General features: G+C 48.4%; 1 protein-coding gene and 1 pseudogene across 2 annotated transcripts; one reads left to right on the forward strand and one right to left on the reverse strand.

Annotated features, from left to right (window-relative positions):
* Positions 1-1682: 1682 nt before the first annotated feature.
* LOC308589229 (mid1-interacting protein 1-B pseudogene) lies at positions 1683-3673 on the reverse strand (annotated as a pseudogene). The gene is made up of 2 exons (XR_014013521.1): positions 3127-3673; positions 1683-2013 (listed from the first exon to the last, which is right to left on the reverse strand). The product of XR_014013521.1 is annotated as a mid1-interacting protein 1-B pseudogene (transcript).
* Positions 3674-14297: 10624 nt separating this feature from the next.
* On the forward strand, positions 14298-22842 carry LOC308588528 (uncharacterized protein). Its single transcript, XM_081196941.1, has 3 exons — positions 14298-14796; positions 15571-15689; positions 22368-22842. Exons 1-3 carry the CDS (start codon positions 14405-14407, stop codon positions 22772-22774), a joined length of 918 nt encoding a protein of 305 aa, XP_081053067.1. The 5' UTR covers positions 14298-14404; the 3' UTR covers positions 22775-22842.
* The last annotated feature ends 1411 nt before the right edge of the window (positions 22843-24253 follow it).

Below are 24253 nucleotides of genomic sequence, written 5' to 3' on the forward strand. Positions count from 1 at the left end.
TTAAATACTTCCATTATTCTTAAATGCACACATATCTAAATATATGAACCACGTGTCTGAAATAGTACAGGAGAGCAATCCTGAAGCCATTTTGACTCTCCCAATGAGCTCAAATATTCCTCTGCAGTAAGGGAGGCAAATGGGGAAAACCATCCCATCGTCTTTTTGCTTGCAAATCCTGTCTTGAGGGCATATTTGTGTATGAATCAGGTGAGCCTGTGACCTGGATTCAGGAACTACAGTATTAACCATCACCGAAGAATGGCCAGGCTGCCCAGGTAATGCAGTCAGGGACCATTGTCAGGTATCCTGGCAGACAGGATTTCTGCTGTAGACCTGCCTCCTTCTGTGATGTATGTATGATGTTTGGGGGGTGGTCTTGGGCTACAGGGTGGGCAATTTCAAGAGCCTATATAAGGGCTTGCGCACCATTGTTCAGGGTTCTCCCTCCTGCGTGTGGTGAGTGGGGACCCTGTTGCAACAATTCCTTGAATAAAGACCAGGCTTACTAGCCGCTTTGCTTCTCAATATACTCTGGTTGGTCTCTGTTGTTTTCTCCTACTGATAGGGAACCCACTTAAGGACTCTATATGGGCTCCGGAATACCCCATAAGGGAAAGGGAGCAGTTTTTCTTATAACAAGAGCTTTGGATGATGTGATGGCCTGTGGAACTGCAAAGCACACTGGGGGAAAAGACCTTAGTGCATTGCAGAGGACATGTTGGCGCAACAGCTTAAAGCAGCAGAGAACAGCCTGACAGCATTAACAAATGTAGCCCATGGAGCAGAGGAGACTTCAGCAATGAGCAAATACATCTTAGGTTCTTCCTGCGAGAAGAGCAGGTATGCCACAAGTCACTGACATTTGTAAAAGGTTGAAAAGGGTGTTCTTAAAAGAGCAGGAACCCAAGACTAGGTGGCAATCCTAGAATCGGTGGGCGGAGAAAGTCCCTAACGGGGATTGAGAATTTCTTCTTGGACTCAGCTAAAATCTCAGTTTGATGTTATGGGAAGGTCTGCCAAAACTTCTGGATCATAGAACCACAAGGGAAATCTGGTTCAAGCCCCTAAAGATGCAGAAATCTTGTGCCCAACCTGGGGCTCAAACTCATAACCCTCAGATTAAGAGCCTCATGCTCTACTGACTGAGCTATCCCAGCTTCTGTGGTGCACTGTGTGTGAGTCCCATGTAGAATCCCCAGTATCCCCAGGGCTGGGAAGGGATCCCTATCTGAAATCCTGGCCAGCTCTAGGTTGGAAGAATCCCTTAGCAAAATACTATACTGGGGGGTGGGGCCTCCTAGCAGGGACAGCCAATAGCAGCTCTCTCTTGCAGCTGCCATTCTAATGTATACCCCTGTGATGACATCACTCCATGGAAAATGGCGGCCCCTAAACCAACACAGAGGGAGAGAGAGAAAGAGAGAAAGAGAGAAAGGAAGGAAGGAAGGAAGGAAGGAAGGAAGGAAGGAAGGAAGGAAGGAAGTTGAATTGTGGGTCCTGCTAGGGCATTGATGGCCTTCATTTCCCCACAGGTGCCATGTGATGGCACAGCGCTTGTCTCCAGTGAAAATGATTTCAGATAGCAAGTATAATAGGCAAAGACACTGGATGAGAGCCATTACCTGTCAGGGTAGTTGACAACTACAGGACTAGATGAAACAGTGGTCTAGGCAGCTTCAAACGATACAAAGTGCTTTATTAGTCTAAACTAAAAGCAATATTTAAACACCAGAAAGCAATGGAAACCCAAGGCATACATTTGCCATGGAGTTTATAGATATCCATAAATACCGTACATATAGCTGTTTTGTTCACAAATATAATCTAGATAGCAATTACGTTCACAAATATCAGTGCTTGGCTTATTCAAGTAAAGTCCATGCTACACAACGCTGTGGGGTAGATGCTGCAGTCAAGGTCTCTAGATTGTCCATTGAGAGCCTCCTTTGTACAGCCTCAGACAGAGGACCCAAGTTGTACACATGTGCAGGTTCAGAAATGCAGGTTGCCCTGTAAAATAGAAAATGGAAAAGGTGTTAACAAGGTGGGTTGTGTCTTAATTTAAACCAAGGGTCTCTGAGACTCAGCCCCAGAACTCTGCTGATAGCCAACATGGGGTTCTCCTGATGTTCTTGGGGTACTACAACTCCCATATTCCCAGTCAAGTTGACCAATGGTCAGGAATGATGGGAGTTCTAATCCGGCAACATTGAGAAGGCACCACATTGGCTTAGCTTTCCACTGAATAAATAGCCTGAATCCCAAAACTAAGACCTGCAATATGAATGAAGTAATATAAGATTACTCTCACCACCGAAAGATGGACCTGCCAAGTCAGAAAATGACATTCCGTAGCCCAACCTGTGTTGACCTGGTGGCTACAACTTCCCTCATCCACAGCCAACAATGGCCACCAAATTAACCAAGAAGGAAGGAAGAGTTTGCAAGCCTATTTTTAAAAGCTCTTTGACTCTGTTAACAGGCAGTGCTGCAACAGGAGACTACAGTACGGTGGTGTAAAATCACCTTTTATCACATCCACTTCTATTGGCCGATGGCCGCAATGTGGAAAGTTTAAAAGCATGGATGCATACAAACATGGAAGGAAAGCAGAAACTTTGATGCAGGAAACCCGCTGATAGAGCCTTCCACAAGCTGTGCCCACCAGATCTTTTTGACCACGGTTCCCATAGTCATGTTGGCTGGGCTTAAAAAAGGTAAAGAGACCCCTGACCACTAGGTCCAGTCATGGCCGACTCTGGGGTTGCGGCACTCATCTCGCTTTATTGGCTGAGGGAGCCGGCATACAGCTTCCAGGTCATGTGGCCAGCAGGACTAAGCCGCTTCTGGCGAACCAGAGCAGTGCACAGAAACACCGTTTACCTTCCCGCCGGAGCGGTACCTATTTATCTACTTGCACTTCACGTGCTTTCGAACTGCTTGGTTGGCAGGAGCAGGAACCGAGCAACGGGAGCTCACCCCGTCATGTGGATTCGAACCGCCGACCTTCTGATCGGCTAGTCCTAGGCTCTGTGGTTTAACCAACAGCGCCACCCGCGTCCCATTGGCTGGGCTTAGGGGAGAACAATAGGTGGGAGAAGGCCGAGTGAGCCAATAACTCACCTTTGGTGTCCTTGGCGTGTGTCTCACCAGCGGAGAGAGATTTCGTTCTGGTTGATCTGCCCCATGATTTCATTGTATTTGGAAGTCACGGCGTTGGCCCTCCTCGTCAGCTGGGTGAGGACGCGGTGCAAGCCGGACACGTGGTAATGGAAGAGATCTTCCAGATCAGCCTTCTCTTTGCTCTCCTCTTCCCTGAGGCTGGGATTCTGGAAGTCAAGGGGTGCTAAGCCAACCTCTGCCCTGCCCTTGATGGCTTTTAGCAGAGTGTAATCTTCATACAGGTCTCTCTCGCTGGAGTCTCCGTTGCTCGAGTTGGTCTCAAATGTTTCAGCCTGGTCTTCCAAGGAGACTCCAAGGAGGAGGCTGGGAAACATCACCGTTTGCTCCATCTTGCGGACCGCAGAGACGTATCTTTCCATGGCGATGGGTTGAGAGGGATTCTCCGGATCTGAATTTGACTTCTTTTTCAGGGTCCCAATCTGCGCTGTGCAGGAAAGGTGAGCTGTGTTAGGTTTCAGCCTTGCTGGTGGCAGTTTATATAGCAATCTTGGTCACTTCCAGAGAGCCTGAGTGGGGTAGTTCCATGCCAGTTCCAGACCCTCCTTTCCCAGGGAGCCAATCCCAGCTTTTCGTGAATTGCAATAATTTGGCACTGACTCGTCTGTGGGTTGCAATGTGATTTTATTTACAGTCTGGATTCTTTCCCAGATTCTTTCTCAAACCCTTTTGCCTCTATCAGCTACTTGCCACCAGGGTCCTTGAACAGATAATTGAACAGTCAGTCTATGCACACTTCAAAATGGATGCTGTGATTACTAAGACCCAGCATGGGTTTTTAAAAAACAAGTCATGTCAGACAAATCTCACTTTTTTCTTTGATAGAGTTACAAACTTGGTGGATCAGGGGGACGCAGTGGACATTATGTACAGTGGTACCTCGGGTTACATACGCTTCAGGTTACATACGCTTCAGGTTACAGACTCTACTAACCCAGAAATATTACCTCAGGTTAAGAACTTTGCTTCAGGATGAGAACAGAAATCGTGCAGCGGCAGCGGGAGGCCCCATTAGCTAAAGTGGTGCTTCAGGTTAAGAATAGTTTCAAGTTAAGAACAGTCCTCCAGAACAAATTAAGTACTTAACCCGAGGTACCACTGTATCTTGATTTCAGTAAGGTCCCCCATGATAACCCAGAGAAGTGGGTAAATTGTGGGCTGGATGAGGTAACTTTTAGGTGGATTTGTAGCTTGTTGACTGACCAAACCCAAAGAGTGCTCATTAATGGTTCCTTATCATCCTGGAAATAAGTGCCGAGTGGGGTGACGCAGGCTTGTTCAACCTCTTTTTAAATGACTTGGACAAAGGAATTGAGGGGATGCTTATCAAATTTGCAGATGACAGCAAAATGCGAGGGGTAGCTAATGCTGCAGAAGACAGAATCGGGGTTCAAGATGACCTTAACAGATTGGAGAATTGGGCCAAAACTAACAAAGTGAATTTCTACAGGGACAAATGTAAGGCAGGAATAATCAACTGCAGTAATTTATGATGGGGAACATCTGTCTCGCAAGCAGTACATGTGAAAAGGATCTTGGGGTCTTGGTGGACCACAAGCTTAGCATAAGTCAACAGTGTGATGCAGCAGCAAAAAGAGCTAATCCTATTCTAGGCTGCATCCAGAGGTCTAGTGTCCTGATCAAGGGAAGTAATAGTCCCACTCTATTCTGCCTTGGTCAGACCACACACGGAGTCCTGTGTCCAATTATGGGTGGGCACCACAATTTAAGAAGGATGTTGACAAGTTGGAACGGGTGTAGAGGAGGGCAACCAAGTTGATGAAGGATCTGGAAACCATGTGTTATGAGGAACGGTTGAAGGAGCTGTGCATGCTTAGCCTGGAAAAAGAGGAGACTGAGGGGAGATATGACAGCCTTCTTCAAATATCCGAAAGGCTGTCACGTAGAAGTTGGAGCAAGCTGGTTTTCTCCTGCTCTGGAGGGTGGGACTTGAACCAATGAATTCAAGTTACAGGAACAGAGAGCCCGCTAAACATCAGGAGGAACTTTCTGGTGGTAAGAGCTGGACTAGAAAGCTCTCAAGGTCCCTTCCAGCTCTACAGTTCTGTGATTCTAAAGTGGTACCTCGGGTTACATACGCATCAGGTTACATACGCTTCAGGTTACAGACTCCGCTAACCCAGAAACATTACCTCAGGTTAAGAACTTTGCTTTGGGATGAGAACAGAAATCGTGCTCCGGTGGCACGGCAGCAGCGGGAGGCCCCATTAGCTAAAGTGGTGCTTCAGGTTAAGAACAGTTTCAGGTTAAGAACAGATCTCCGGAACAAATTAAGTACTTAACCTGAGGTACCACTGTATTAGGGCTTTTGAGAGCTCAGATTGTCTTTAGACTGACCAGTAATCAGAGAGAGGCAGAGAAATCTAAATCAAGCTATCATCTGGGCTTGCACTGAATGGAAATTTCCTAACAACGTTTGGCAAGGCACTTTCCTGGCCTTCAGCAAGCACAGGAAGGGTGCCAGGAGAATGATTGCATAATTTGGGCTCCATTTGTGATAGATGGTTCATACTACCATTTTGCGGGGGTCATGAGAAGCAGAGATTTTGTGGGCAAAGATGTTTGGCAATGGCTTCAGTCTGGAAATCCAGCTCCCCTCTGAACACTGATACATGGTCAGGGTCAGGGCAAGGGTTGGAAGATGCAATGGAAGATGCCTTAGCCCCAGATCAAGCAATGTGTTCATCTAGCCCAGTTCCATCTATTCTGACTGGCACGTCCATGGCCTCTTCAGGGCCTGGGGTAGAGGTCACCTGCAACATCTTACCCCTCCCCGAAGATGCCATGGAAACCAGCAGAAGAAAGAAACAGCTATATGCAACCTGAGTATAGGATGGATGACCTCACAGCAGCACAAAACAGCTTCCTGGTTTTTGAACCCCTCGTGAATGTCTTCTGCTGACTGCTTCGTGGATTTCACCTGCGTGTAATATTCATACAGCTCTTGGCCACCATCAGTAAAAGGACCCCTAACCATTAGGTCCAGTCGTGACCGACTCTGAGGTTGCACGCTAATCTCACTCTATAGGCCGAGGGAGCCGGCATTTGTCTGCAGACAGCTTGACTAAGCCGCTTCTGGCCGCTTCTGGCGAACCAGAGCAGCACACGGAAATGCCATTTACCTTCCCGCCGGAGTGGTACCTATTTATCTACTTGCACTTTGACATCCTTTCGAACTGCTCGGTTGGCAGGAGCAGGGACCGAACAATGGGCACTCACCCCTCCGCAGGGATTTGAACCCCCGACCTTCTAATCGGCAAGTTCTAGGCTCTGTGGTTTAACCCACAGTGCCACCCGTGTCCCTTTTGGCCCCCATCAGAGTCAGCTTCAAATGTGTCGTCTGGCTCTTCCGAAGCTACTCCATCTTCTGCTCAGCAGAGAAGGAACCTCCCATAGCTAGGAGGTGAGATTTTCCCTGGGTCTACAGCAAGGGCATGGGCCAGATCACTCCCGTGGAGATCCTCTGTGGGCCAGGCTGGCACAGCGTGACGCCAGAAATCACGTCTGCGCATGTCCGAAGTGCCAGAAATCGCTTCTGCGCATGCCCAGATGCCGAAAATTGTGCCTGTGCAGAAGCGATTTTCTGCATCTGGGCATGCCCAGAAGCGATTTCCGGCACCGCGGACATGCGCAGATGCGATTTCCAGAGTCTGGGGATGCGCAGAAGCAATTTCCGGAGCCACAGAAGAGAGTCCATGCGCTGCGGTGGTTTAGCGCATTGTGTGGGAACTCGCCGAGCGGGCGGCTCTGCTCGGGGGTGGCTTGTGGGCCTGTTAAACAGCCTCCGTGGGTTGCTTCCAGCCCGTGGGCCTTAGGTTGGCGACCCCTGGTCTACAGCTTACAGGTATCTTGAGGTGCCAAATGCAATTCAAGGTGGGCTGTAAGTGGTGAGAGTAGTTAAATCTTCCAGACTTATTGAGGACAATGTATGCAGCAAGACTGGATGGAAGATAGATTTTGGAATGGCACACAAAAGTTGAACAGGTTAAATCTGTAATGATACACTGGATGAGGGATTTGGGACATAATACCAGCTCTCATCTTGGGAGAGGTTAAAGATCCGTTCTTAACCTGAAACTGTTCTTAACCTGAGGTACCACTTTAGCTAATGGGGCCTCCTGCTGCCGCCACACGATTTCTGTTCTCATCCTGAGGTAAGGTTCTTAACCTGAGGTACTATTTCTGGGTTAGCGGAGTCTGTAACCTGAAGCATCTGTAACTTGAAGCGTCTGTAACCCAAGGTACCACTGTAATGGAAACTAGGGATATAATGGAGTTACTGAAAACTTGGTTTATGAGGAAAAGAGGCAGCAGAAAAGGGGTAACAACAGAACCCAAGGAGGGGAAGGTGGGAAGTCCAGAGATCCGGAGGAATCTTTTAACTGTGGATTTGATGTGGTATGATTATAATCTTAAATCTGTAGAACCAAATAAAAATTATTTTCGAAAAAGAAAAAAAGACCGGATGGAGCTCAGTCACCCAACGAGTGATCAGGACAGGTTCAGTGCCAATAAAAAGACACTACTCTAGCACCGTTTTAGGCAATTGCAACCTTTATCCTTGAACATATGAGGCAACTGTTTCCTTTCTTGGCAGCTAACAATGTGGCTTTATTTACAGATCTGCCCAAAATAGAACTGAACTGTGCCTACTGCTTTGACCCTTTCACTGGGACTCAGCAAGGCCACACAATTTTGCAAATGCTGGATAATAGACAAGAGCTGTGCTGGGCGTTAGGATGAGCGCTGGCGAAATCATCGGCCACTTTGGAGCAAGACCCATCTCCAGAGATGGAGAAATTTGTCTCGACAAGTGAAAAGTTGCATGGCGCCCATTCCTTTTGACCCATTCGTTTTGGCCCAAGCAACGCTCAGCATGGCATGGGCCAAACACTTTGGAAACCCTTCTGCCAGAACACGAAGTGTTCAGCTGTGTCTGCAGTTCTTCATTGCCAACAGACCATAGGGCACTGGAAGGGAGCTGATGCAAGGCCAGGAAAATAAGGTGAAGGGAGATTTCATCTCTGCAGGTTTTTTGTTCCTTTTTAAATATATATATATATATATATATATATATATATATATATATATATATATTTATTAAAGTTTTTATGTTACCTCGGTAAACATTCTCATATTACATCACAAGGCTTATTATACTATAATTTTCAACATGTATACAAAGTTTATATACTTAAAGAAAAAGAAACAGAGACAAAAAACTATTCCAAGATCATTTTTGTACCAACACTTTGGACTTCTTGCCTATCCCGTTGTATATTCCTTTTTTACAAATGAATGTACAGTGGTACCTCGGGTTACATACGTTTCAGGTTACAGACTCCGCTAACCCAGAAATAGTACCTCGGGTTAAGAACTTTGCTTCAGGATGAGAACAGAAATTGTGCTGCGGCGGCAGCGGAAGGCCCCATTAGCTAAAGTGGTGCTTCAGGTTAAGAACAGTTTCAGGTTAAGAACGGACCTCCAGAACGAATGAAGTACTTAACCCGAGGTACCACTGTACTCTTATTATTGTATATTTCTTTACATTTTATCTAATACATTCCTATATCCATATATACGCTTGGTCTTATTTCTCGACTCAGTCTCTCTCCAACGTCAATCGAATGCTAGCATAGATAGCGAACCTTTACTGTATTTTTTGAACATGTATCTTATATCTATCCCACTTTTCCATAAACTTTTGCTTTGAATTGCCTCTCAGGCTATTTGTCAACTGCGCCATTTCAGCAAATTCTTGCAGCTTGTTATGCCAGTCCGTTATTGTCGGGGCTTCTTCTTCCTTCCACCCCTTTGCCACCAAAATCCGAGCTGCAGCTACTGTATATAAAAATACCTCCCTAAAGGCCTTCGGGATGTCCCTCTGCAGGATTTTTTTCCCTAAAGCTGAAAGAGACAAGAAAGTCCTGCGTTCATAATGGGGAAACTAGAGGGTTCCTTCTTCCTGTAGCTGGGCCTGTTGTTGTTGTTGTTGTTGTTGTTGTTGTTGTTGTTGTTGTTATTGTAATATTTTAATTTATATCCCACCCTTCCTCCTGAAGGAAACAAAGCGGCAAACATTTAAATAATAAGGATCAATTAAAGAAGGATATTGAGAAGCTGGAACGTGTGCAGAGGAGGGCAACGAAGATGATCAAGGGTCTGGAAACCAGGACTGATGAGGAACGGTTGAAGGAGCTGGGCAGGTTTAGTCTGGAAAAGTGGAGAGTTAGAGGACGTCCGCTCACCTTCTGCGGTGGGCGGTGTCACGTCCAGGCCTCGGGCCACACAAGTGATCCAGCTGGGATCGCCTAGCTGCCAGCTATTGGCCAATGCCAGCAGACCTTGAATGGGCTTTTCTCTGACGGCGGGCACAACCAGCCAATGGGGACGTGTGGGCCCACTCCCAGGGGTTGTTAAATTGTGGCCTGCCCGGCAGTCTTCCCTGCTCTTTCATCAGATCTCCCACCTACCCACCCTGAATTTGATTGCGTTTACTGGCGTTTTGACTTTTCTATGGACTTTTCTACGGCCGTATTTGGGGCTGGGCAGGAATTTTCCCATTTGGCAAATTGGCACTGGCCATCTGGCTTTCACCTAACCCTTTGCAATCCAGCCAGTCCATGACATCTTGTCAACTACCCCATGCAGCACAATGCTGTTCCTTGCTGCAATAAATGGACACAGTTCCCCTTCTGGAGCTGGCTGGCTCGATTACCTGCCACCAGAGACATGTCTGACAAGTATCATCCCACTGGTCATTACAGGCAAGGTTCTCTTTGGCCTGGTAGATATTGACTTCCCTACATGAATTTCTCTAACTCCCTAATAAAACCACTACAAGGCAGTGTAGTCCTTAATTACACCGTCTCTCTCGGCCTGAAAGCGAGATGAGAGTCGCAACCCCATAGTCAACTTTGACTGGACTTAACCATCCAGTGGTCCTTTACCAGCTCCATCGGGTACGCAGGCTGAGACCCTACCTGTCTGCAGACTGTCTCACCAGAGTGGTGCATGCACTACTTATCTCCCACTTGGACTAGTGCAATGCGCTCTATGTGGGGCTACCTTTGAAGGTGACTTGGAAACTACAACTAATCCAGAATGTGGCAGCTAGACTGGTGACTGGGAGCGGCCGCCGAGACCACATAACACCTGTCTCGAAAGACCTACATTGGCTCCCAGTACGTTTCTGAGCACAATTCAAAGTGTTGGTGCTGACCTTTAAAGCCCTAAACGGCCTCGGCCCAGTAGACTTGAAGGAGCGTCTCCACCCCCATCGTTCTGCCCGGACGCTGAGGTCCAGCGCCGAGGGCCTTCTGGCGGTTCCCTCATTGCGAGAAGCAAAGCTACAGGGAACCAGGCAGAGGGCCTTCTCGGTAGTGGCGCCCTCTCTGTGGAACGCCCTCCCATCAGATGTCAAAGAGATAAACAACTACCTGACATTTAGAAGACATCTGAAGGCAGCCCTGTTCAGGGAAGTTTTTAATGTGTGACATTTTAATGTATTTTTAATCTTTGTTGGAAGCCGCCCAGAGTGGCTGGGGAGACCCAGCCAGATGCGCGGGGGACAAATAAATTATTATTATTATTATTATTATTATTATTATTATTATTATTATTATTATTACCTTTACCTATCAAGTCAATATTTGACCCCTGAATCTGCTGCCAATCCATTCACTAGACAACCCTGAGTTCCAGTTCCCAAAAGGCTGGTGTTTGTCTGGTGTTAGAAATGCAACAAAGATCCCTGAACTTTTTCCAAACTTTGTGCGTTCCCTTTGACAATTGGTGTCTGGTTGGGTGATGATCATTCAGCAAACATATGCTCACTCAGTCTGGGGCAGGTGGCACAAACCCTTTGCCCAAGTTATCACCCCACTTGTCAGGCCAGGCAATACCCTGTTTGGCTAGACAGCCATGTGTGTATCTGGCCTGTGATGAACTGCTCAGGAGACACATCCCAAAACAGAGAACATCCCTTTCTCTCTCTCTCATTCGTCCGTTGAAAGACAACATCACTGCTCAAAGACTGTTTTGATGGGGTCAAGCATCCAAAAGGATTTACATTCTATTCTGGGTCTATGCGTGTCTGGTTCTTGTTTGGTGCTGACCATTAAGAGGCAGCTGGCTAGAACTGATCAGGCATTCTCCAGCATTGTAAATAAACCCACAAAAGTTGAAATACTCAGCAGCAGAGCATCTGCTATACATGCAGAAGATCTCATGTTCAGTCCTCACCCCCTCCAGGTAGGGAGGAAAGAGTTTCCCTGCTTGAAACTCTTTTTAAAAAAAGAAATTACCATATTTAGTTTTTTAGTCTAAAGTTTTACAGTCAATTATCAACAACCAACATCAAAACAAGGTTCCAAAGAATCTCATGACCTTCCCTCTTCCCCTTTGTGGGTCCTTTTGTTGAATATTTCCTCCTGCATCGGCGCTGTGGGTTAAACCACAGAGCCTAGGACTTGCCAATCAGAAGGTCGGCGGTTTGAATCCACGCAACGGGGTGAGCTCCCATTGCTCAGTCCCTGCTCCTGCCAACCTAGCAGTTCGAAAGCACATCAAAGTGCAAGTAGATAAATAGGTACTGCTCCGGTGGGAAAGTAAACGGCGTTTCCATGCTCTGCTCTGGTTCGCCAGAAGCGGCTTAGTCCTGCTGGCCACATGACTCGGAAGCTGTAAGCCGGCTCCCTCGGCCAATAAAGCGAGATGAGCGCCGCAACACCAGAGTTGGTCATGACTGGACCTGATGGTCAGGGGTCCCTTTACCGTACTAATTCTTTTTCATCTCCGTTATATCCAAAGTTCAACATTAAACTACCAGTGTTATTCCAAGCCTACTAATGATTTTTTAGCCTTTTATAAAGGTTTTTAAGATAAATTATAAATTTCCCCCATTCCTTATTAAAATTTTGGTCTTCCTGATTTCTGATTCTTCCGGTCAATTTTGCCATTTCAGCAGAGTCCATCAAATTAATCTGCCATTCTTCTCTGGCCGGGACTTTGTCTTATTTCCATCTCTGGACCATTAATATCTGACCAGCTATGGTCACATACATAAATAGTCTTTTCTGCTCCATTGGGACTTTGGCACCTAGAATTCCTAAAAGAAAGGCTTCTTGGCGTAAAATGGATACCCCCCCCCCCATCCAAACAATGACTGTCATCAGTGCAGGTAAGAAAAAAAAATATTTTAATTTTTAACATCTACAATACTGACTTATTTATTTTATAGTGCAGTACATTGACGATTGCTTTCATTTTATGGATCAATTGTCTCTTTAGAGAGTAAAATTAATGTTAAATTGCTGTGTTAGGGGTTGTTTTCAAAAGTCTGGAACCAATTCGTTTTGCATTACTTTCTATGGGAAAGCACACCTTGGTTTTGGAACGCTTTGGTTTTGGAACGGACTTCTGGAGCAGATTAAGTTTGAGAACCAAGGTACCACTGTATATTATACCCAAGGTCTCTCGCCCAATGACCCTGCTTGAAACTCTTGAGACCCCTTGCTGAACAGCTTAAGAGCACTTGCCGTGGGAACTAGATGGACCAATTCTATTACTCTCTATAAGTTACCTTCCTACATTCCTAAGCAGCTTGTTGGTGCTGACCTTTAAAGCCCTAAATGGCCTCGGCCCAGTAGACCTGAAGGAGCGTCTCCACCCCCATCCTTCTGCCCGGACGCTGAGGCCCAGCGCCGAGGGCCTTCTGGCGGTTCCCTCCCTGCAAGAAGCAAAGCTACATGGAACCAGGCAGAGGGACTTCTCGGTAGTGGCGCCCGCCCTGCGGATCGCCCTCCCATCAGATGTCAAGGAGATAAACAACTACCTGACATTTAGAAGACATCTGAAGGCAGCCCTGTTCAGGGAAGTTTTTAATGTATGACATTTTGATGTATTTTTAATCTTTGTTGGAAGCTGCCCAGAGTGGTGGGGAAACCCAGCCAGATGGGCGGGGTACAAATAAAAAATTGTTGTTGTTGTTGTTGTTTAGTCGTTTAGTCGTGTCCGACTCTTCGTGACCCCATGGACCAGAGCACGCCAGGCACTCCTGTCTTCCACTGCCTCCCACAGTTTGGACAAACTCATGATGGTAGCTTCGAGAACACTGTCCCACCATCTCGTCCTCTGTCGTCCCCTTCTCCTTGCGCCCTCCATATTTCCCAACATCAGGGTCTTTCCCAGGGAATCTTCTCTTCTCATGAGGTGGCCAAAGTACTGGAGCCTCAGCTTCACGATCTGTCCTTCCAGTGAGCACTCAGGGCTGATTTCCTTAAGAATGGATAGGTTTGTTCTTCTTGCAGTCCATGGGACTCTCAAGAGTCTCCTCCAGCACCACAATTCAAAAGCATCAATTCTTCAGCAATCAGCCTTCTTTATGGTCCAGCTCTCACTTCCGTACATCACAACTGGGATTACCCAGTAAATATAACTTCCATCTGGCATCTTCATGTTGCGGGTGGCAAGACAGACCTCTGCCCAAGCCCCTGAAATTAGAAGTCTAAACAGAGAGGAGACTGGGCTAAAGACTCGTGCCCAGCCCTTGACCCTGTATAGATGTTCAGACGGGACGTGGATTCCCAGACTTAGGTTGCTTGCCAAATATCTTTTTCTGGCCCTGTGGTTTGAAGACAGTCTGCAACATCTCTGCTTCATGTGCCCTGCAGCAAGATGATGGCATGAACCAGCTATCACAAACTGAGTGCAAATTATGCAATGCCAACCAAGGCAGTCTTTCTGTGGTTCCCCAGCAGTGTGGCTTGCCAAAAGCTGTTTAATTTAGTACCAGTCTTGCTTAATTTAGGTCTCTCTTTCTTTCATTATGGGGGGGGGGGAGAGAAAAAAGACAACCTGAACACGCAAGCGTCCAACTTTATGCCAAGTCGCTGATATGAGCAAAAGAGTTTGGGAAAGAATCCAGATTGTAAATAAAATCACATTGCAAGCCACAGAGGAGTCAGTGCCAAATTATTGCAATTCACGGGAAGCTGGGATTGGCTCCCTGGGAAAGGAGGGTCTGGAACTGGCATGGAACTACCCCACTCAGGCTCTCTGGAAGTGACCAAGATTGCTATATAAATTGCCACCAGCAAGGCTGAAACCTAACACAGCTCACCTTTCTTGCACAGCGCAGATTGGGACCCTGAAAAAGAAGTCAAATTCAGATCCAGAGAATCCCTCTCGACCTATCGCCATGGAAAGATACGTCTCTGCCGTCCGCAAGATGGAGCAAACGGTGATGTTTCCCAGCCTCCTCCTTGGAGTCTCCTTGGAAGACCAGGCTGAAACATTCGAGACCAACTCGAGCAACGGAGACTCCAGCGAGAGAGACCTGTATGAAGATTACACTCTGCTAAAAGCCATCAAGGGGAGGGCAGAGGTTGGCTTAGCACCCCTTGACTTCCAGAATCCCAGCCTCAAGGAAGAGGAGAGCAAGGAGAAGGTTGATCTGGAAGATCTCTTCCATTACCACGTGTCTGGCTTGCACCGCGTCCTCACCCAGCTGACGAGGAGGGCCAACGCCGTGACTTCCAAATATAATGAAATCATGGGGCAGATCAACCAGAACGAAATCTCTCTCCGCTGGTGAGACACACGCCAAGGACACCAAAGGTGAGTTATTGGCTCACTCGGCCTTCTCCCATCTAGTGTTCTCTCTTAAGCCCAGCCAACATGACTATGGGAACCGTGGTCAAAAAGATCTGGCGGGCACAGCTTGTGGAAGGCTCTATCAGCTGGTGTCCAGAATAAAAAATTCTGCTTTCCTTCCATGTTTGTATGCATCCATGCTTTTAATCTTTCCACATTGCGACCATCAACCAATAGAAGTGGATGTGATAAAAGGTGATTTTGCACCACCGTACTGTAGTCTCCTGTTGCGGCACTGCCTGTTAACAGAGTCAAAGAGCTTTTAAAAATAGGCTTGCAAACTCTTCCTTCCTTCCTGGTTAATTTGGTGGCCATTGTTGGCTGTGGTTGAGGGACGTTGTAGCCACCAGGTCAACACAGGCTGGGCTACGGAATGCCATTTTCTGACATGGCAGGTCCATCTTTCGGTGGTGAGGGTAATCTTATATTACTTCATTCATATTTCAGGCCTTAGTTTTGGGATTCAGGCTATTTATTCAATGGAAAGCTAAGCTAACGTGGTGCCTTTCCAATGTTGCCGGATTAGAACTCCCATCATTCCTGACCATTGGTCAACTTGACTGGGAATATGGGAGTGGTAGTACCCCAATAAAATCAGGAGAACCCCATGTTGGTTATCAGTAAAGTTCTAGGGCTGAGTCACAGGGACCCTTGGATTAAATTAATACACAACCCACCTTGTTAACACCTTTTCCATTTTCCGTTTTACAGGACTACCTGCATTTCTGAACCTGCACATGTGTACAACTTGGGTCCTCTGTCTGAGGCTGTACAAAGGAGGCTCTCAATGGACAATCTAGAGACCTTGACTGCAGCATCTACCCCACAGCGTTGTGTAGCATGGACTTTACTTGAATAAGCCAAGCACTGATATTTGTGAACGTAATTGCTATCTATATTATATTTGTGAACGTAATTGCTATCTATATTATATTTGTGAACAAAATGGCTATCTGTATGGTATTTATGGACAAAACTGATATCTATAAACTCCATGGCAAACGTATGCCTTGGGTTTCCATTGCTTTCTGATGTTTAAATATTGCTTTTAGTTCAGACTAATAAAGCATTTTGCATCATTTGAAGCTGCCTAGACCAGTGTTTCCCAACCTTTTTTGGGCAAAGGCACACTTGTTTCATGAAAAAAATCTCGAGGCACACCACCATTACAGCCCCGTGACGTCAGCGCGCAGCGTCACGCCGGGAGGGACATGAATTGCTAGCAAATTACATAATCACCTCCTTGAGGGCTGGCTCATCTTCTCCGAAGGCAGAACCCCATTAATTAACAGCACAGACTCACACCATAGCCAAGACGAGGAGGGAAAACCTCAGTCATGCACAGTCATGCACATGTGGGGGCTAAATGAGGACGAAGACCGGGCAGAGAGCAGGGTTCAAATCACCCCACCTGGCCAGGACAATCCCTGGGTGCTCCCTTGGGCCACTCGCCTGACCCACCTCGCAGGGCTGTTGTTGCGAGGATAACACGGGGAGAACCACGCGCGCCCCCGGGAGCTCCTTGGAGGAGAAAGCGGGCGATGAATGCAATGCACGAAATATATGAGAGGCGACCAGGTTTTGCAGGTGAGGGGCCCCCGCCAGCCTCCGCTTCCAACACCCGGCGCAACGACGCCGAAGTTTCCCCCCGGGCTCGGCTCGGGGAGCAGCGCTGCTCCCCCCCGGCTCCCCTTCGCCCTCCCGGCTCTCTCTGCCACCCATTGGCGACCCCCCTCACCTGCCAAGTCCGGAGCGCCGGTGGAAGTTGCATGCATGCATGCAGGGCGCCGCGTTGCCATTGCATTGCACTGCACTCCATGCAACGCCTGCACGCATGCATTGCCTTGCACGCCCGCCAAGGGGTCTCCCCGCGGTCCGATGCGTCCCCTCCGGCGCGGATGCAGCATTGCAAAAATAAACCCCCCCGACACAGCCCTACCTGGGGGGCAGCCTCCTCCGCCGCCGCTCCGCCTCCGCGGGGATCCCCGGGCTCCATCCTGCCGCCCGATCTCCGCGGGGGCGCAGGCAGGCTGCGCGGGGTCTGCGCGGAAGAGCCCCTGCCCGCCCGGCCGCCGCCGCCACGCTCATTCCATGGCCGGGAGAAGAGCGCTTCAAACAAAACGCCCGGCCCGCCAGGCCACGCTGGGAAACATAGTTCGCGCACCCCGCATGGGCGCGGAGCCCAAGGGCGAGGGGACTACGGATCCCGGCAGCCCCCGCGCCGGGGACGGAGGGGGAGAGGCCGGGTGCAGGGATGGAGGGACGGGTGGGCGAGCGAGTGAGTGAGTGGCAGCCGCCAAGCCTTGGCCGAGAGCCAGGAAGGGCCTCCCCGGAGGAGGAGGAGGAGGAGGGAGGCGCAGAGCGGGAGGGAGGGAGGGAACCCCAGGGGTCATCTAGTGACGGCGCCCCAATCGAAAATTTGACTTTAAAAAAAAAAATCTTTAGAATTTTTTAATTTTTCCCGCGGCACACCAGGCAACATCTCGCGGCACACTAGTGTGCCGCGGAACAGTGGTTGGGAAACACTGGCCTAGACCACTGTTTCATCTAGTGCTGTAGCTGTTGACTACTCTGACAGGTAATGGCTCTCCTCCAGATTCTTTGCCTATTATGTTTCCTATCCGAAATCATTTTCACTGGAGACAAGCGCTGTGCCACCACATGGCACCTGTGAGGAAATGAAGGGCATCAGTGCCCTGCCCACAATTCAGCCTTTTCGTGTGTGTGTTGCTGTGTGTTTAAGGGCACATCCACACTTTCCACTGAAAACAGTGTCTGGGCACAATTTTCAGAAATCCTTTAAGATGTCCTGGAAAATCCAGGCGTGTGGGCAACCCGTATCGGAAGTGGGGTTTTTTTGGCAAATTTCCTAAAAAATAGCTCATAAACTATTTTTATTTTATTTTTTTAGAATTTGCCAATAAAACTCAACAACTTTGGCCAATAGAAAACCTAAAAACAGCTTGCCACCTTTGCCAAAAAAAGAGAAAGCTTTTGTGTCCAGTTTTGTACTTTTTGAAATATTGCAACCCTACCTGGTTTCTAGTCATGGGTCGGAGAGATTCCCCCCCCCCCGCTGTTTTTACTGGGAAAATCTGCTGTTTACTGCTGAATTGGAACAAGCATCAAATGGGTTTTCCCTGCTTAAGTGAAGGGAGAAAAACCTTTCAGACCCGTGACTAGAAAAATCCCAGGACAAGGCAAAGAGTGAATGAGCCCTAAGTTAGAGGCAGCCCTTTTAATTTTCCATGGAGCAACCTCATGTTAGGGGCATAAATCAAAATGGCTCCCTCACAGGAGGACTGTTCCTTGCCTGTCAGGAAAGGTCCCCCAAGAGGGTATTTTGCCAAGGTGCTCTTCAGGATTTCAGACAGGGAGTTCTTCCCAGCCCTGTCTTTAGATACTGAGCATCAATCCTGGGACCTCCTGGATGGAAAACACATGTGATACCACAGAGCTGTGTGTCATCCAGAAATGCTAGTACACCTTCCCGTAACATCAAGGCAAGATTTTTGTTGAGTCTGTCCCTGTTCAAGACTCACGTCCAGGGCTGGATTTAGGTTTGATGAGACCCTGAGCTACTGAAAGTAATGGGGCCCTTTATATGTCCAGCTGTCCTTTGTCAACAACAAATTGTCACTGTTTTTTGTGCTGAATATATGCTATATGGTAATTTATGGACCTAATAGCTACCTAAAGCCATTTGCACATGCAGAATGTAGGCACCCTATATATAGAAAGGAGCAAACCAGTGATATTTTAGGGAGCAGGCTAGCAGGCGGGGCCCATGACTCACATCATAGGAGCCTACACAACACAAAACACTGTTGCTGTATGTAGGTTTTATTTTATTTGTTTTTTATCTTATATTTTGGAAATGTACACCCAGTGCTTTTTTTTCTTTAATTTTTTTGGGGGCCCCCAAGAGAGTGGGACCCTAAGCTTTACCTTGTTTAGTTTATATGTAAATCCAGCACTGCTCAAGTCCCTGATTCTAGGATTGCTGCCTTAGCCATGTAGTTGTCCCTGCCCCTTCCAACATTTCACAGATGGAAATAGCTTGTAACACCCCTGTTTGAACAATAAGTACTGTGCAATGCTCCAATGTGCTCTCACTAATTTCTGAAGGCTCCCTGCTTCATGGGCTATACCAATTGACTATGGCATAACCGGATCAACCCTGGCGATCAACGTGGTGACAGATCTCGCAGCCAGATCGCCCTCTCACCACCGATTTAGGCTGTGCACACACATATCATTTGAAATAAACAGGGGTCCTTTATCTCCCAGTGCACTTTTGCACATAACAATGTGGGCATGTTTTCAAGCTAACATGCAACGGTGTTCTCTATTCCCTTCCTTCCCATTCCACAGCTTTAAAAAATAATAATCACAGTCTTTTGAAAGAGAGGAGGTAGAAACTGGTGTGCTGATATTCAGAGGTGGCTATCCTACAGCACTGCTTCTAAGGAGCGCTTGAAAGAGCTGGCTATGTTTAGCCTGGAAAAGAGGAGACTGAGAGGAGATAGGATGTTGTTGTTTAGTCATTTAGTCATGTCCGACTCTTCGTGACCCCATGGACCAGAGCACGCCAGGCACTCCTGTCTTCCACTGCCTCCCACAGTTTGGTTAAACTCATGCTGGTAGCTTCGAGAACACTGTCCAACCATCTCGTCCTCTGGCGTCCCCTTCTCCTTGTGCCCTCCATCTTTCCCAACATCAGGGTCTTTTCCAGGGAGTCTTCTCTTCTCATGAGGTGGCCAAAGCATTGGAGCCTCAGCTTCAGGATCTGTCCTTCCAGTGAGCACTCAGGGCTGATTTCCTTCAGAATGGATAGGTTTGATCTTCTTGCAGTCCATGGGGCTCTCAAGAGTCTTCTCCAGCACCATAACTCAAAAGCATCCATTCTTCGGCAATCAGCCTTCTTTATGGTCCAGCTCTCACTTCCATACATCACTACTGGGATAACCATAGCTTTAACTATACAGACCTTTGTTGGCAAGGTGATGTTTCTGCTTTTTAAGATGCTGTCTAGGTTTGTCATTGCTTTTCTCCCAAGAAGCAGGCGTCTTTTAATTTCGGGACTGCTGTCACCATCTGCAGAGATAGGATAGCCATCTTCAAATATCTGAAGGGCTGTCACATGGAGGAGGGAGCAAGCTTGTTTTCTCCCACTCTGGAGGGTAGGATTCGAACCTGTCAGGTGTGCGTGCAGGAGCCAGGCCCTGTGACCAATAGGACTTTGCAGGACTGGGGCCTTCCTAAGTTTGTTCTGGAGAGGCAAGGCACAGCCACACAGGTGAGGCCACTTGGTAACTCACTGCACCTGGTGGCAAGAGCCAGGAAGGGATATAAGGTCAGCATTTCCCTTCGGCGCTTTGGCACAGCAACACGTTCCCTGCCTTGCTGCGTTTGGCATCTTGCTTCCTGATCCTTGAACCTCGGCTTCTTGATCCTCAGACCCTTGACTTCTTGACTCCTTGCTTCTTGATCCTTGGACCCCTGACTTCGTGACTCCTTGCTTCTTGATCCTCGGACCCTTGACTTCTTGACTCCTTGCTTCTTGATCCTTGGACCCTTGACTTCTTGACTCCTTGCTTCTTGATCCTTGGACCCCTGACTTCGTGACTCCTTGCTTCTTGCTCCTCAGACCCTTGACTTCTTGACTCCTTGCTTCTTGATCCTTGGACCCCTGACTTCGTGACTCCTTGCTTCTTGCTCCTCAGACCCTTGACTTCTTGACTCCTTGCTTCTTGATCCTTGGACCCTTGACTTCTTGACTCCTTGCTTCCTGACCCTCGGACCCCTGACTTCATGACCCCTTGCTTCCTGACCCTCGGACCCTTGGCTTCTTGACTCCCAGCTCTCTGACCCTCGGATTCTTGGCTTCTGGACTCCTGGCTTCTGGACCCCCGTTCCTGCTCCTACCCCGCCATCTTGCCCCCGGTCCTGCCGTCCCCTGCCGGGACTTTGATCGCCCATGAACCGGACCGTGACAGAACCAATGGTTTCAAGCTGCAAGAAAGGAGATTCTGACTAAGCATTTGGAAAAACTTTCTGACCGTAAGAGGTGTTCAGCAGTGGAACACAGAGAAGCTGTTTCATGAGAGGTTGTGGACTGCCCTTCCTTGGAGGTTTTTAAACAGAGGTTGGATGGCCATCTGTCGTGGATGCTTTAGCTGAGATTCCTGCATTGCAGGGGGTTGGACTAGATGACCCTCAGGGTCCCTTCCAACTCTAAGGTTCTATGATTTGGTGAAAGATCAAGCATGGGTTAAGCCAGGCACCCCCAAACTCGGCCCTCCAGATGTTTTGGGACTACAGTTCCCATCATCCCTGACCACTGGTCCTGTTAGCTAGGGATGGTGGGAGTTGGACTCCCAAAACATCTGGCGGGCCGGGTTTGGTGATGCCTGCATTAAGAGCATCCAAGACTTCTCTGTATGATGGCCTGGGACTCAGACTCGGAACCAGAGGAGTCTCATTCCGCACCGGATTCTTTGCCTCAGGCGGCATCTGAACCAAGTCTGGGGCCTGATTCTGAAGAGCCCCAGTCTGCACAGGTAACCCTGCAACAAGCACCAGCTGGGCAGAGTCAGGGGCCTGAGCCTGCCCTGGCTCCAGATGCGGGGATGACCTCGTTGCCTCCAGCTGGGCCATCACTTACAGCTGCTCCACTACCGGTTGGGTCAGGGGAGGCTGAGGCGGCCCCTGGGTCTAGTAACCCACCGACGTCTCCTGAGCTGCAGATACTGAGGTCTGAGAGAAGGAGAGACCTGAGTACTCGCAGGAGGAGTGCTCACCTTCAGGCGAAACAGGGAGGTGAGTCGCCGGGGGATCAGGACTGGACGCTACCCCGACAAACATAAAAGGCTGTCGGACCTGGCCCCAGGTTGCGGGAGCAACATTGCTGTATGCCAGATCCTGCCTGAGATCCTGTACCTGTCCTTGCCTGGTTTCCTGCCTTGGCCCTGTCAGACTGACTCCTAGCAGAACCTTCGGATTCTGGACTGGTCCTGGACCGCATTTCACGGGTTACCCCCGGGCCCAGCACACTCTGCCTTCAGGAGTAGCAATGGCTCTCTCTGTAGTTATTGCAAGCCTGGTTTTTTGTCCTCCAATGATTCTGAAACTCTGGGAATAAACATTGCTTGATTTGGCTTGGCGTTTTCTACTCTGCACATCATGACTTGTCAGTTATTGATCAGCAAGTCCTGGCTTCAACTGGGGTCAATCAGTCCACCTCTAATTTGGGTTCATTCCAACCTGTAAATAAAGTCACATTGCTAACCACATACGAGACAACTGATGAGATGCCAGAGGAGGAGAAATGTGATTGGCTGAGGACAGAGGGGTGTTGTCCACCGCTCCAATGGACCTCTTCCTGATCACACGTTCCACGGCTGGTTTCCACCCAGGCTTGCTCATAAATTGCCACACCAACTGGAAGCAAGGAACGCTCACATCTAACGGTCCTGAGATCCCCTGAGGCTTTAGGCTCAAATAAGTCTCTCCTCTCGCAACCATGGAAGATTACTTCTCTGCGGTCCGCAAGATGGAGCAAACGGTGATGTTCCCCAGCGTTCTCCAGGGCGTCCCCTTGGAATGGCAGGACAACACGCCTGAGGCTGACTCGGGCGGCAAAGATCTGTATGATTATTACACACTGCTGAAATCCATCAAGCTGGTGGTGGAAGGTGGCTTGATGCCTCTCAGTAACCAGAACCCTGATGTCGCCAGCCGTCTGAAAGAACAGGAAGAGAAAGAGAGGCAGAACCCTGAAGGCTATTTCTATTACCACGTGTCCAGCTTGTATCGTGTCCTCGCGCAGCTGACAAGGAGAGCCGACGCCGTCACCTCCAAATACAATGAAATTATGGGGCAGATTAACCAGGGCGAAATTCATCTCAGCTGATGAGAAATGCATGGTGCAAAGAGCAAAGGTAAGATGTCCTTTCTTGCTCAAATGGAAACTCCCAGCCTACTGACACCAGGAAGGCATATTTGCGGTACCCTTTCTGGTGCCCACTTAAAACATTTTTGTTTAGGTGAACCTATCTTCCTTGGAGGGACGCGGGTGGCGCTGTGGGTTAAACCACAGAGCCTAGGACTTGCCGATCAGAAGGTCGGCAGTTCGAATCCCCGCGACGGGGTGAGCTCCCGTTGCTTGGTCCCTGCTCCTGCCAACCTAGCAGTTCAAAAGCACGTCAAAGTGCAAGTAGATAAATAGGTACCACTCTGGTGGGAAGGTAAACGGCGTTTCCGTGCGCTGCTCTGGTTCGCCAGAAGTGGCTTAGTCATGCTGGCCACATGACCCGGAAGCTGTACGCCGGCTCCCTCGGCCAATAAAGCGAGATGAGCGCCACAACCCCAGAGTCGGCCACGACTGGACCTAATGGTCAGGGGTCCCTTTACCTTTACCTTCCTTGGAGGTTTTTAAGCAGAGTTTGGATGGCCACCTCTCATGGAGGCATTAGCTGAGATTCTTGCATTGCAGGAATTAGATGGATTAGATGGATATATGATTCCACTTGGGGCTTCTAGGTGCAAAAATGTCTTAATGCCCAGTTTAGGGTTGCCATATTTTGAGCAAAAAAGAGGACAGTCAAACTGTGCCAGCATACCTCTTTCCCCAGCTCAGGATGGCAGCGGCTGCAGCATGCAGGGCAGCCCGACTCTGAACCCCACCCCTGCTGACCCAGACATTTCCTTTAAAATGTAAAAATCCGCCTGAAGGGGCATGTTGGCCCCCACAAAAGAGGACATGCCCGGGGTTTTCCCAGGCATATGGCAACCCTAATTTATTCCAAGTGCCATTGCAATTAGTCCAAGTGCAGTTAGTTCCAAGGGAAATTGTTCAAAGGGTATAGAAAGAGCATTGTTTAGATTTGCTGTTTTATAAAAGGAGATTGAATATTATTATTATTATTATTATTATTATTATTATTATTATTATTATTATTATTATTTCTTTATACACTGCCCATTTATACCACTCTGGGCAGCACCCAACAGGATGTTAAAAACACAATAAAAGATCAAACATTAAAAGCTTCCCTAAACAGGGCTGCCTTCAGATGTCTTCTAAAAGTCAGGTAGTTGTTTATTTCCTTGACATCTGGTGGGAGGGCGTTCCACAGGGCACAACTACCAAGAAGGCCCTCTGCCTGGTTCCCTGTAACTTGGCTTCTCACAGTGAGGGAACCGCCAGAAGGCCCTTGGAGCAGGACCTCAGTGTCCGGGCAGAACAATGGGGGTGGAGACGCTCCTTCAGGTCTACTGGGCCTTTGAGGCCGTTTAGGGCTTTCAAGGTCAGCACCAACACTTTGAATTGTGCTCGGAAATGTACTGGGAGCCCCAATGTAGGTCTTTCAGGACCAGTGTAATAGCAGCT

Source organism: Podarcis bocagei (genome assembly GCF_964188305.1).
Source record: "Podarcis bocagei genome assembly, chromosome: 6".
NCBI classification, from domain to species: Eukaryota; Metazoa; Chordata; class Lepidosauria; order Squamata; family Lacertidae; genus Podarcis; species Podarcis bocagei.